At 33.6% G+C, this 14,845-nt stretch overlaps 1 protein-coding gene across 2 annotated transcripts in view; it reads left to right on the top strand.

Moving 5' to 3' along the window:
- Positions 1 to 14,845, top strand: part of WDR36 (WD repeat domain 36) — a 45,050-nt gene that overhangs the window by 7,536 nt on the left and 22,669 nt on the right. For both annotated transcript variants that reach the window (XR_009054198.1, XM_057737688.1), the window contains exons 6-16: positions 524 to 578; positions 1,502 to 1,634; positions 2,037 to 2,212; positions 2,535 to 2,655; positions 3,144 to 3,209; positions 4,177 to 4,263; positions 6,757 to 6,902; positions 11,273 to 11,387; positions 11,896 to 12,061; positions 12,506 to 12,614; positions 14,616 to 14,695. Coding sequence is in view for 1 of the 2 variants with exons in the window: in XM_057737688.1 (XP_057593671.1) it covers positions 524 to 578; positions 1,502 to 1,634; positions 2,037 to 2,212; positions 2,535 to 2,655; positions 3,144 to 3,209; positions 4,177 to 4,263; positions 6,757 to 6,902; positions 11,273 to 11,387; positions 11,896 to 12,061; positions 12,506 to 12,614; positions 14,616 to 14,695 (1,254 nt within the window). In the remaining variant the exon portion in view is untranslated. The remainder of the gene's footprint in view (positions 1 to 523; positions 579 to 1,501; positions 1,635 to 2,036; positions 2,213 to 2,534; positions 2,656 to 3,143; positions 3,210 to 4,176; positions 4,264 to 6,756; positions 6,903 to 11,272; positions 11,388 to 11,895; positions 12,062 to 12,505; positions 12,615 to 14,615; positions 14,696 to 14,845) is intronic.

Raw genomic sequence — 14,845 nt, 5'->3', positions numbered from 1 at the left:
AGCTGCATCACTGTTGTCATGTAACAGTCATGTAACATACAAGGAGTACTGTAATTATATTGCCTTTTGTGATGTGTTTCTAGGAATACACTGCAGTGAAAAATGAGATCTGCCAATATTCTAAGATTTTATTTTAAATTGTATCTGTCATATAACATGGTTTTTACTCATGTATTTTTTTTCTTCCTATTTAATTTCTTAAAGAGGCTGCATAGTAGAGTCGTCCTCAGCAGCTTAGGATCGGAAGTTGGGGCTCTGTCAATATTAGCCGTGTGATCTTAGCTTGATTTTTTTTTACATAATTAAGTTTCTCAGTTTCTTTATCTGGAAAATGGTGATATCTGCCTCATGGAATTGTTTTGAGGATTAAATATGTTGATATATGTACTTACAGTAGTGTGGGGCAGAGTAAGAACTTAACAAATATTACCTGTTATTATTTCATTTTTTAATATGTAGTTGATTTTGTTTTTCTTTCCACCCCCCCGCCGAAAATAGCTTTCAACTGTTTTTCTTTTTGTAGTAAACTTCTATATACGTTTGTGGGATGGAAAGTTGGAGTGACAGCACTTCAGCAGGTTAGTATTTTTCTGTAAGTCAAAGAAGAAATGAAGCTTATAGTAGGATCTTTGAGTTTCAGGGGCCAACCATATTTTTGGACTTAAAGACAAAATAATATATAGACTAGTATATCTTTATAAATATTACCCTAAAAAACAGAGTTTTGGAAATGTAATTGAGAACAACACCTTTGTCTATAAACGTTTGTGGAAACCTTTTTGCCTAGAATTAGGCTCTAAATCTGTGGTTGATGTGGAACCACTTTTACCAGTCATTTTGTAAGTATGTAGTCCAGTGCCTTGTAAAGAGTGGAGATGAGTTTTTCAGTGAAGCAAGGGAGGTTGTAGGTCATTCAGAGAAATTTGTCAGGATGTTGAGATTTGTAGCTTGAGATAATTGGGGCCCAAATCTTAACAATTCATTAAATACTTGACTCTTCCAGAAATAACTTCTTTTTGTTTTTATGAGTCTGTAGCACATGTATGAATGAAAGACTGTATGTGTCTTTCTAAATATCCATTGCCTATTCCTGCCCAATATATATATATTCTTTCATTCTCTCACACTATCATCAACCTTACTCTGCTTTTACCTGCCCAGAAGACCCCAAAGGTATCAGATGATCAGGTCCTTAGAGAGCAAAGCATCATACTTGTTTTAGTATATGCAGCTTCTACACAGGGTTTCATGCATAGTAGTTACTTAACATGTTTAGCCTGATTCTGTTTTGTAATAGTACTGGACATTGATCTTCTGTGCTAAAATAGAGTAACTTACGGAGTCTGTATGTAAGACCATTTATAAAATGAAAATTATAAACATAGACTATTAGATTAGATATTCCATTATTTCTTTTCGATAACACATAAGTAATGATGTAATCGCCAGTATTATAGCTATTTGATTAAGAATATAAAAAGTTGTGTAATTTAATTTTCAGGCACCAGCTGTGGATGTTGTTGCTGTTGGTCTTATGTCGGGTCAGGTTATCATTCACAACATTAAGTTTGATGAAACATTAATGAAGTTTCGTCAAGACTGGGGACCTATTACTTCTATTTCATTTCGCACAGGTAACTCTTAACTTGTTTATTGATGAAAATTAAGAACACTTAAAATGCATTACTTTGAAGCTCATAGAAATTTTCTTAATATTTTCTTTTAATTTAATCTACTATAAATGAATGAAATACTGGAATGTAAAGAGCCAAAGGAATATTGATAAATTATTGGTGTATAGTCTTTTTTTTTAACTTTATGGATTAATAGGGTGAAGAGAGAAATTCTTTTTTTTTTTTCTTTTTTTTGGGTGGGGGGGGGTGGATCTTCCTGGAGCAGGGTTTCGAACCCGTGTCCCCTGCCTTGGCAGGCGGATTCTCAACCACTGAGCCACCTAGGAAGCCCAAGAGAGAAATTCTTAAGTTTAATTGTTTTACATTGCATCTTTTTCTTAATGTGTTCTGTTTTAACAACAGATGGTCATCCAGTAATGGCAGCTGGAAGCCCATGTGGCCATATTGGACTCTGGGATCTAGAAGACAAAAAGTTAATCAATCAAATGAGAAATGCACATTCTACAGCAATTGCCGGATTGACATTTCTTCATAGAGAGCCACTTCTTGTCACAAATGGTGCTGACAATGCTCTCAGGGTACTATGATTATTATTATCTTTCTTGGCTCATTTGTTCTACTCTTTGGGTTATTACAAGCCTGCTGTAATTTTATCAGCCTGGAACCTAGAAGATGAAAGGAATGTGGGATAAAATATTGATATACTGTAGATGAAGTAAAAAGCATAGCAGGTTACATACCTTTTAGTGAAGTGAGAGAGTTGCAGAGTATCTTTTCCCCAACCCCAGGGTCAGTGGTCTGCAGGCACTACCCAGTGCTAGATTTGTGTAGAGGATGATTTGACTGCTTGCAGATCACTAACACATTGTGAAAGAACCTTACTTTTTCATTTCTTGGCAGATATGGATATTCGATGGTCCCACAGGTGAAGGCCGGCTTTTGCGATTCAGAATGGGACATAGTGCTCCTCTTACCAAAGTAAGATATTATGGACAAAACGGACAACAAATTCTTAGTGCAAGTGAGTTTCTGCTTTGTGCTATTAATTTATTTCAGCAAGTAATGAGAGCAGAATGTTTAATATTTATTTGGTATTTACATATTTTTAGATTCAAATGTCTTTTTGAGTAACTTGGAAATCTGGGTAAAATGAGGAGATTGTTTTTGAATACTTCAAGGAACACTGTAGCTGATATTATTTTTATTTGAAGTGTCATTTTGTTTACTAATCCTGGGAGACAGAATGGGCAAATTCCAGAAATGTGGCCCTTGCCTATACAAATAATTTACTGGCAACTATTAGCGCCTCTTTTTATCCTTTGTTCCTACTAAATGGTATTCTGTGTGCAGTTGAATATTATAAATTAGGTAGTTACAATCAGCTTTCCTTTTAAAGTGCTGCAAACTAACTTCATTCTTTTTGTAGAATCTGATTTTATAAGAGCTGTAATTCAAATCGTCCATTGTTTCGATGAAGCTTAATTAGGCATTTTCTGTGTATATCAACAGGTCAGGATGGAACTCTTCAGTCCTTTTCCACGATACATGAAAAATTTAACAAGAGCTTGGGACATGGTACGTCATTTGCAAGATGGAAAAAAAGCTGTTGGTCACAAAAAAAAATCATTTTAAGATTCTGTGAGATAATCAAAGGAAGTTTCATTGATAAATTTCCTCTTTCTCAGATGAAATAAAAATCCCTTGTGTGAAAGAGTAGTAGTAAGATACCTAAGATCAGTGTTGCTATAGAAGTGATTGAGGTGCTGCTGTAAGATTATTGAAGAGTTAGATATCTTAGGTGGAAAGAAACATCTTAAGTTTTAAAAACATATACAGCTACCACCCAAAAGACATTGACGATCTAACTTGAGCCATTTGCCGAATGCAGTATTTTAAAGGTGGAAGGAAGCTTAGAGAAAGCATCAAAGTAAGAAGTGTCCCATCTTTTTTGCAGAAAGAGCTCTTTTTATTCTCTATCCCTTCCCATGGTTTCTGTTATTTGAAAGCTTTTGTTTATTAAACAAAAATGTTCAGTTTTATTTATAATTACTCTTCTTTATAAGCTAATATCCTGGCTGTTCATGCATGTATATACTTCCAGATGAATTTCAGGATCATTTTTAAATCAATATCCAAAATAATTCTTCTTAGAATCAAATTGGAGAGATTTGATACTTTTAAGAATCGTCACGTCTAGGAAAATGATATATCCTCATTCAAGTTGTCTTTAATGTTCCACAGTGAAGTTTTTTTAGTTTTCTTCCTATTGGTCCTACATATTTAAAATTATTTGGTAGTATTTATATGTTTTAATATAATTTGCTTATATTTTTTTGCTAATATTGTGAATGCAGTCTGTTCATTCATATTTCTAACTATAATTTTTAATACTACTAATAATAGTGGTAATATCTATTTTGCACCTGACTTAAATGGGAATATCTTGAACTTTATAGTTATGATAATGAGTAGCTTTTCTTTTATAAACATTTTTCATTAAGAAGGATTCATAGCTATATATTCCCTTCTCCCCTAACCCCAGGATTAATAAATAAAAAGAGAGTCAAACGTAAAGGACTTCAGAATGCCATGTCTGTGAGACTTCCACCCATCACAAAGTTTGCAGCTGGTAAGAAACTTCATACTGTGTTTCAAGTTCTGCACTGTCATTTATATCCTCCTATGTATTTATTTCTTCCATTTTAATAAGTGTTTTTACAAATATTTTAATAAGCGTCTGGAGGGTAACTCAAACATTTCTTTAATTCTTCCATTTTAATAAATGTTTTAGCAAATATCAGTATGAATCCTGGATGCATCCCAAGTGCATGCTAGTCTTGTGTGAAGACTGAAAATGAGTTATTTGTAATTTGAACTTGTTACCTGTTAATTTTAACCTTTGGTCTCTGTATGCTATTAATAAACAGTATTTGCTGTTTCATTTTGTAACCCTTCTAATTATTCTATTATATGCCTGGTATAAGAAAGTCACTAATGTAAAAAGGTGAGAACTGAGAAAATAGAGCTCTGGCTAATGTAATCAAGATCTAAACACATCTTAGTATACTGAGGTCTTAGTATACTATGTCATTTGAGCAGTGAATCATTTGAAGAAGTGATTTTAAGAGAAATGTAGATGGGTGATAAGATTACTGAGTGAAAACTGTCACAGAAATCATTGTATAGGCACCATTTCCATTTCAAAGTTATTTATAACAACCAGATGACCAGTAATTTTTTTTTTTTAACTTTAACCACCCTCCTGTCTATTTTCTGTCTTAGAGCCTGAGTGGTCTTTCTGAGACGTCTGAATCATGTCATTCATATGCTTAAAAACTTTTTAGTGGCCCCTTATTATCTTTTGGCTGGAATCTCCTCTCCTAAACATGGCTTTCAAGACCCTTGGTAATGTGACCCAGTGGCCTTGCCTTCCTCCCATCCCTCTCTAGAAAATACTTCACTTACTTGCTGTGCTTAATTTTGTTCAAGTTACTCTTGGGCCTCTGTGTGTGTCTCAACCCCTCTCTGCTCCAGCACCGCAACCCCCCCCCCCCCCGCCCCAGGTTAATTTCCACTTGTTTTACTTCTTTCAAGGAGCCATTTATTACTCTCCTCAGATCTCTTAGTAAGCTCTTTCTGGGTACTCTTATAAGACACTATCGTACTTTATTGTATTGGGTGGGCCAAAAAGTGCCTTCGGTTTTTTAAGTAAAAATAAGACATTTTTCATTTTCACCAAGAACTTTATTGAACAACATATTCACCCTTTTGTTTCACTACTTTCTGCCATTTTTCAGGCAACTTCATGATTCCATCTTCCCAAAACTTTTTATCTTTTTGAGCAAAGAATTGTTCCAGGTGCCTCTTACAGTCTTCCAGGGAATTGAAATTTTTTCCATTAAGAGAATTTTGTAAATAAATGGAAATCTGAAGGGGCAATGTCTGGTGAATAGGACAGATGAATCAGAACTTCCCAGCCAAGCTGTAACAGTTTTTGCCTGGTCATCAGAGAAACGTGGTCTTGCATTACCGTGATGGAAGATAATGCCTTTTCCCTTGACTGGTTCTGGACGCTTTTCATCGAGTGCCACTTTCACTTGGTCTAATTGGGAGCAGTACTTATTGGAATTAATTGTTTGGTTTTCCGGAAGGAGCTCATGATAGAGGACTCCCTTCCAATCCCCCCATATACACATCATCTCTGGATGAAGACCGGTCTTTGGTGTGGTTGGTGGTGGTTCATTTTGCCTCCCCCATGATCTCTTCTGTTCCACATTGTTGTACATTATCCACTTTTCATCACCTGTCACAATTTGTTTTAAAAACATAACGTGTTCATTATGTTTAAGTAGAGAATCACATGAGAAAATACCAATAAAAAGGTTTTTTTCCCTTAACTTATGTGGAACCCAGACATCAAAGTGATTCACATAACCAAGCTGGTGCAGATGATTTTCAGTGGTCGATTTGGATATTTTGAGTATGTAGGCTATCTTCCGGGTGGTATAACTTGATTGTTCTCAGTTACTGTTTCGATTTGATCTCTGTCAGCTTCAACTGGTCTACCTGACCGTGAAGCATCATCCAGCAAGAAATCTCCAGCACAAAACTTCACAAACCGCTTTTGGCACTTTCGATCAGTCACACCTTCTCCATACACTGCACAAATCTTCTTATGTGTTGTAGTTGCGTTTTTACTTTTCTTGAAATAATAAAGCCTAATATGCCGAAAATTTTGCTTTTTTTCTTCCATCTTCAGTATTAAAATGGCTACACAAAAAGTCACCAACTTTAATGTCATTTTTTAAATGCACGCTGGTATGATAGGTGTCACATACAGTCTAACAAAATTGTTTCAAATGACGTTAAAGACGACTTAGGTGCTACTAGAGCCATCTTACAGAAAAAACCGAATGAACCTTTTGGCCCACCCAATAATTTCTTCTAATCAGAATCTCTTGTTAGATTGGAAGTTCATTGCTGTCAGGAATTACCTGTTTACCATCCAGTCCCTAGTGCCTAATTACAACATAGAATATTAAATGCTTAATAAATAAAATACACGAATGAATGAGTGAGGGGATGAAAAGCAATTTGATTTATGATTTTAATTATGTTTTAGAGGAAGCTCGTGAAAGTGACTGGGATGGTATCATTGCTTGCCATCAAGGTAAGCTATCTTGCTCAACCTGGAACTATCAAAGATCTACAATAGGTGCTTACTTTCTCAAGCCAAAAGAGCTGAAGAAAGATGACATAACTGCAACAGTAAGTGAACTTGTTTATAAGGGCATTTTCTCCTGTAAAACTGTCTTGTCGTTGTCTTGTTATACTACAGTTTATTAATGATAATATTGATTGAAAGAACAAAGAACATAGTTTAACATTTTGAAATTTTTCGCTGATAGTGTTTTCCAACTTTAAGAGAATTATTTTAGGTTTAAGTTAATCTTTGCTTAATTGGACTTAGTATATTGGTTATTTTAATTTTCTGATTAATATAGGATTACTCAGGATATACTTTGAGGGGGATTTGAGCATTTATCAATATACTTCCTTACCTGAATTATGTTGAGTATATAGTACTATTTTAATGAATGTGACTCTTATTAAGGTTTTTTCCTTCCTTTTCTTTCTTTCAGTGTTGGAGTAAGATTCAGCTAAATCTTTAAAGAGTTAGAGATGTGGAAGTTATTTAAATCCTTTATTTCTTATATTTGTCTGATTGAGTATTGTCTAAGCCTTTTTTAAATATGGTTTTTAAATGCCACTGTTAACTTCTTACTCCTCTGTTAAAGTTTTATTTTGTTTTCTTTTGATAATAATATAAATCTGTTGGGTTCAGGTTTTAAGGTATAAGAAAGTGATGTCAAATTTGCTTTGCAGAATTGTTGCTTCTGCTTTTTCAAAAAAAGTTTTACTGATATATATATAATTCACACACCATAAAATTCACTCATTTTAAAGTGTATAATTTAATGGATTTTAGTGTATTCATAGCATTATGCAGTTATCACCAAAATTAATCCATCTAATTTTAGAATATTTTCATCACCTCACAAAGAAACCCTGCACCCACTAGCAGTAATCCCCATTCTCTCACTTTTCTCCTTCCCCATCTCCCCAACCTAGGCTATCACAACCTACTTTCTATCTATAGTCTATAGATTTACCTATTCTGGGTATTTCACATAGATACAGTCATACAATATATATGGTCTCTGTGACTGGCTTCTTTCATTTAGCATGTTTAAAGGTTCATCTGTGTAGCATGTATCAATACTTTATTCCTTTTATTGCTGACTAATATTTCGTTTTGTAGATAAAACCACATTTTGTTTAGCCACTGATAGTTGATGGACGTTTGTGTTGTTTCTAGTTTTTGACTATTATAAATAATGCTGCTGTGGACATCAGTGCACAAGTTTTTGTATGGACATATGTTTTTATTTTTCTATGTTTGTATCTAGGAGTGGAATTGTTAGGTCATAATGTAACTCTGTTTAACATTTTTGAGGAACTGCCAACCTGTTTTCCAAAGTGGCTGCACAGTTTTATATTCCCACCAGCAATGTATAAGGGTCCAATTTCTGCATGTCCTAACCAACACTTGTGCTTGTCTGTTCTTTTGATTATTGTTGTCCTAGTGTGTATAAGTGGTATATCACTGTGGTTTCTGATTCGCATTTCCCCAATGACTTTACAATGTTGAACATCTTTTCATGTGCTTATTGTCCATTTCTGTGTCTCCTTTGGAGAAATGTCTACTCAGATTCTTTGCTGTTGTTTAACAGGGTTATTTATCTTTTTACTCTTGAGTTGAAATAGCTCTTTATATATTCTAGATACAGTTCCCTTATCAGATATGTCATTTGCGAATATTTTCTCCCATTCTGTGAGCTGTCATTTCCTTTTCTTGTTGGTTTCACTTCAGCATGAGGGGTTTTAATTTTGAAGTCCAACCTATCTTTTTTTTTTTTTTGCTTATGGTTTTTTAAAAATATTGCCTAACTCAAGGCCATGAAGATTTACTCCTGTGATTTCCTCTCAGTTTCATCATTTTAGCTCTTAAAGTTAGGTCTGTATTGCTTTTTGAGTTAATTTTTGTGTATGATGTCATGTAGGGGTCTAAGTTCATTCTTTTGTATTCGGACATCTAATTATGTCAGCATCATTTGCCCAAAACACTGTTCTTTCCCCATTGAATGGTCTTGGTACCCTTGCCAAAAATTGTTTGACATGAATGTGAGGGTTTTTTTCTGGACTCTCATTTCTCTTTAATTATTCTGTATGTCTATTTTCATGCCAGCACCACACTTTCTTGGTTATGGTACCTTTCTAGTAAGTTTTTTGAAATCAGGATGATTGAATCTTCCAAGTTCTTTTTCCAAGATTGTTTTAAAACTATAACCACATTTGATCCTATTTTGTACAATTTTGTCAGTATGTATGCTCTATTCTCCATAGTACAAAAATCCACTCTTAAGCTATTATCTCTAAGCCATAGAGATTCTGTCTTAAACTTCTTAAATTTACCTGCACAGTTTTGAGTAGCTTTTGTAATAGTAGTGGTGATAATAATTACAGCTAACATTTTTGTGTGCTTGCTTTCTTCCAGGCCCTCTGCCTAGCACATATCAATGCTATTTTATTTTCTTCTCACAAGAGTCGTATGATATGGAGTATTGTTAGCCTCTTTAATAGACAATAAAACTGAAGCTGTGGATTACTGTAATGAGTAATGTGCCTAAGATCAGTAAAACTAGTAAATGGAAGAGCTGGGATTTGAACCTAGGACCACTCCTTCTAGAATCTATGTTCTTAACTCACAGCTTATAATGATCACTCATAGAACATTTGTGTGTGTGTGTGTGTGTGTGTGTGTGTGTGTGTGTTTTGGGTTTTCCCAAGTGATACTTAACTGGTGCTGTGTCATTTGTTAGCTGTGACAAATGTTCCAGATAGCTAACCCTGGCAGAGTTAGCTATCTGGAACAAAGCCAGTAGCCAATAAGTGGTAAAGCAGTTAAGTATTTATCAGAGAACCTATGCACTAGAGTACAATTTGTCACTCGAAGGTAACCTTCTTAGCTTATTCATTTTTGCTTTACTTGTGCTGTCTTCAACAATAGGTTAGAATGAATGAATGAATGAATGAATAAAAGGAGACTTCCAGAAGCAGTCCCATTAACAACAATAAATCCTATTAAAATAAATGCAAGTTCCAAAAAGTACAGCAGTACCCACCCCCCCATCCATGATTGCTTTCCATGGTTTCCGTTATCCACCGTCAACTTTAATCTGAAAATATTAAATAGAAAATTCCAGAAATACACAATTTATATGTTTTAAATTGCATGCCATCTGAGTAGCACTGTCCCTCTCTGTCCTGAATCATCTTTTTATCTGACATGTCCATGCTGTATACACTACCTCCCCATCAGTAGAGGAAAAAAGAATAGTATGTATAGCATTTGGTGCTATCCAGTGTTTCAGGCATCCACTGGGCGTCTTGGAACATATTCCCTGTGGATAAGGGGGACTACTGTATAGCAGGGCCATCTGGGCCATTATTGCTTACAGGTTATAGCCTAGTATCTTGATTAGTTCCTGAGAGCGTAACTATATAACATAGCATAAACATTTACAAGTTACTCAAAATAGGTGAAATTATGTTAGTGTTCTATTTAGGGAGAGAGAATGCTTTTTAAGATTAGTCTGCAATTTCCTATCTAAAAGTTTTTTCAAGTAATAAGATATAATTATCTAGGAAAATATATATATATAAGTGGAGCATACTTCTGTGGATGCTATGTAAATATATCTTAACTCAGTGGTGTATCAGTCTTATGCTGTTTTGCACAGTTAAATATCCTCTATTGAATATTTTCTTTTAGGTTTTAGAAGTCATCTTTTCTTTAGGCATAAATTCAGCAGTCTTTTGAATTAACTCTTGGGTGGGTGACATCTGACTGACACACAGTGGCAATGAAGGATTTCTCTGGGCATGACCCACCACATGGCCAGTCTCATGTTTTTAACAGAAAAAAAGGCACCTTTTAAATATAATATTGCTACTTCAAGTATTAAAATATGAGTTTATTTTTACAGAAACTCCTTATAAACTGTTTTCCATGCAGTAGCTTATGTATTTCCTTCCTAATGTGTTGTAATTAAAATATTTTGGGCTTCTTCATGGACATCCTAACTGATATGGTTTCAGTTTTATATTGGCTATAGAAGCAATTACAAAACTAAGGTAAGGTAACAAGAAATTAGGCAATGGAATGCTTTGACTTTAGCACTGTTGTGAATAAATTAAAAATTGAAGACCAGTTGTACCATTCTCCTGACTTAGTAAATTTCAATTGAGTTAACTTTGGTTGTGTTTTGCTGTCTTGAAAGTATGGATTTCTCCATATTTCTTAGAGAATGGAGATAGAATCAAGCAGATGTTTCTAATACACCCAAATATAATTCATTATGTTTAAGAAAATTAATGAAGCAATTCATTTATCATTCCTTTTTTTGTAAATCAGACAATTAGTAGGTTAAAAAAAAATACTTTGGAAACCATAAAGTACAATAAAAATATTAGCTATTTTCTGTGTCATTTGTGTTAATTTTTTTTCCCTTAAGGCAGTGGATATAACTTCTTGTGGAAACTTTGCTGTAATTGGTCTCTCATCAGGAACTGTAGATATGTATAACATGCAGTCGGGTATACACCGAGGAAGTTTTGGCAAAGATCAAGGTACTGAATTTTTTTTTCCTTCTTATTTTTTAAAAAAGTAGTATAGATAGACATAAGGCTAATAAAGGTCACTGGTATTTATTAAATTCTTAAGTGCCAGTCATTTTGCTAAAGTTACATATGGGTTATCATCAACCACATGCGGCAGATACTGCCATTATATCTGTTGGAAACACCATGTTGAAATAAAGAGAATGAAGTCATGGTTGTATTAGGAGAAAGTGGATATTTTAGAAATTGAAGGGTTTTTTCCCTTCTCCTTGCATTAAGCGCAACATCTTAATTATTTTTTGAAACCTTCATGGTGTCAGCCTGATGGATTTTGTTATTACTCGAGTGGTATAATAATCTTCTCTCTGCTTCCTAAAATCCACATTAATTTAAAGATTTTAGGGGAGTTAAATAGTGGGAACTTAGATATTTAAATAAAGGAATCACTCTTTGTGTAGTGTTCAGAGAGTCAATTGGAATTTTTATTTCTTTTTTCTTTTAACAATATGCTTTAAAGCCCATAAAGGATCTGTTAGAGGTGTTGCAGTGGATGGATTAAACCAGTTGACAATTACAACTGGTAGTGAAGGAGTACTCAAGTTCTGGAACTTTAAAAACAAAGTTTTAATTCATTCTATGAGCCTTGATTCATCTCCAAATATGATGCTGCTACACAGAGACAGGTGAAGTTTTTCTTTTAATAATAATGGCCTTTCTTCTTGATGTTTTCAGTTCTTAATTTAAGTAAAGTACCATAGACCCTTGAACAACACAGGTTTGAACTGTGCAGGTCCATTTACACACAACTTTTTTTCACTGAATACTCACTATAGCATTACGTGAGCCACTGTTGGTTAAGTTCACAGATGCAGAACCATGGACATGGAGGGCATGCAGGTGTTGACTGCAGAGGGTCAGCACCCTAACCCTCATGTAAAGCGGTCAACTGTACGTAATTTACCAGGTGGGAAAAACCAGACTTTTCATATGAAAGAACAGCATTTTGCTTAATTTCCCCCAAAGGTATACTTGATTAACAAAATTTAAATGACTGTGAGATTTTAGTTCAAGGATTTTTTTTGTTGTTGTTTGTTTGTTTATTAAAACTGGTGCATTTGTCTTGCTAGTGGTATTCTGGGACTCGCCTTGGATGACTTCTCCATTAGTGTTTTGGACATAGAAACTAGGAAGATTGTCAGAGAGTTTTCTGGACACCAAGGCCAAATAAATGACATGGTAAAACAAACTTTAGATGTTTAAATAAAACTTGATTCATTTCTATTTCTGTTTAGGTTAAAAATGTTCACATAATTGAAACTTATCTTTTAATAACATTAAACTCATCATATGAGGAGATGTTCAAAATAAATAATTAGGAGACTAATTTTCAAATAAGAGACTTTTAAGGAAAATTTAGAATTAAAAGAAGTTTAATATTTCTCAGGAAGTTAATCCCTTTAGATTAAAGTATAAATCCCAGAGTTCATTTTTTTCTCTTTAACTCTAAATAAGCCAGAATATACTTTGGAGAATGAATGATTCTTTGAAACATAAGTATATCATTTTTGACTTAATATTAAACTAAGCTGAGAGAACTCATTTCTAGTTTTCAACTGAATTAATAGTAGGAGACCTGGAATATCTGATTCTTGGTTTATTCTAGTTTAGTGTTGTTTCTAAAGTTTATATATCTTAACTTCAAAAGAGTTTAATAAAAATGTGTTTTAGTTTACTATTATGTTCTTACAGTGAGAAATATGGTAAGAAGTTGTTCTAGCTTAAAAAGAGTAAGTGAGGACTTCGTGTCAATTGCAGATATCTTGATTTACTTGAAAACAGAAAAAATTAATTAATTAAATCCTATTTAGTGGCACTCCCAATAGCTACATTTACTTATCAGTTCTCACACCAAAAATCTGAATTTTAAAGAATTACCCATTTCCTTAAAAATCGGGAGGAAAACAATCAGGAAATTGTTATTCTGCAGATAAGAGATTGATAAAACTACCCATCAACAGGATTTGTTGTGACAGCATCTATAGAAATGGGGATGGGAGTGGAGTAATTTTGATGAAATTCATTTTTGAAACAGCTGTCAATGCCAACTTTCTCTTCCTATTTCTTTCCTTTTCAAACTTTACTTTCAAATTGTGTGTCTAGAGTTTCTCCTAGTCAGTAATAAATTACTCCTGTTCAGTTAAATCTATGAGCACTTATAACATGACTTCACCTGTCAAAGTCATTTTCCCATTCTTTATTATCTGCACTGTCTTTCTGTAAATTGAGTTCTCGGTACCTTAAGGTTTGAGTTTCCACAGTATCATCGCAGCCTCGTGACCAAGTTAGAGTTCACTTATTCCACTGTCATTTGCTAATATGGATGGTCATAATCCCTGTGGTGTGTTTATACTCCTGGATGAACAATCTACTACTCTTCTAAACCTTAAAGTTTTTCCTTTTTGGTCTTCTTTCACATTTGACCTGGTTTAAAGCTCATGTGCTGCAGGCAAAGAGAGCTATTATTTTTCCATTTTTATCTGTAGAGAAGATGTAACTTCTTTAAGGTGGCATAAGTAGCTTACTATTTAAATTTATTTTGAAAATCTGGTCTTAAATTATACTTTGGAAATAAAACATCATTAAGGAAGAAAAGATTTTTAACTGAATCTAGAATTAGAAGTAGAAGGACTTCTTTAATAACTATTAAGAGAATTTGCATTCTTCAAAATCATTTTGGATTAATTTTTAGAAAGCCATTCTAATATATAGATTCTTTTCAAGGAAATGTAGCTTTTGTTGCTTTTGCAGACACTCTATAATTGAAATTAAGCTCACAAAATATTTCTAATTGAATGTTCTCAGAATAGCAGTTTTATGTTAAAAACAATTAGTAGTCAAACAGTTTGTTAATTGTCTATAAATATAGGAGATTATGGAGTAGAAATTGAAAACTGGGTGATACTATTCATTTTTAAAACTTTTCATAATTCATGTAAAAGCTTAATCCTTAGCTGTATCCAAATCAGTAAGAAATGGTATATTCTTTTATGTAAGATGTAAATTTTATGCTTCAAACTTTTTTAATGAAGCATGCATTGTCTTTTTTGTTTCTTATATTCTTTAAGCTGTTAAATATACAGACAGAAACATAAATACATACACACATACATATACACATATATACATATATGTATTTATATATATATATATTCTTTTTTTTTTTTTTTTAACTTAAAGGCTTTCAGTCCTGATGGTCGTTGGTTAATAAGTGCTTCAATGGATTGCTCTGTTAGAACTTGGGACCTTCCATCTGGGTGGTGAGTTTTTAAATCTCTAACCTTATCAGAGGTTTTCTCAGTCATTTAATTTACATGTGACTTTTACTTGTTGATGGATTATGTACTTTTTGAATGTGAATATATTTGAGGATTTTTCTAACCTGACTATATTTTATCCTTGGGGTGTTT

Source organism: Hippopotamus amphibius, chromosome 1 (genome assembly GCF_030028045.1).
Source record: "Hippopotamus amphibius kiboko isolate mHipAmp2 chromosome 1, mHipAmp2.hap2, whole genome shotgun sequence".
NCBI lineage: Eukaryota > Metazoa > Chordata > Mammalia > Artiodactyla > Hippopotamidae > Hippopotamus > Hippopotamus amphibius.
Note: the sequence above shows the minus strand (reverse complement) of the source record. Positions and strands in the feature narration are given on the sequence as shown.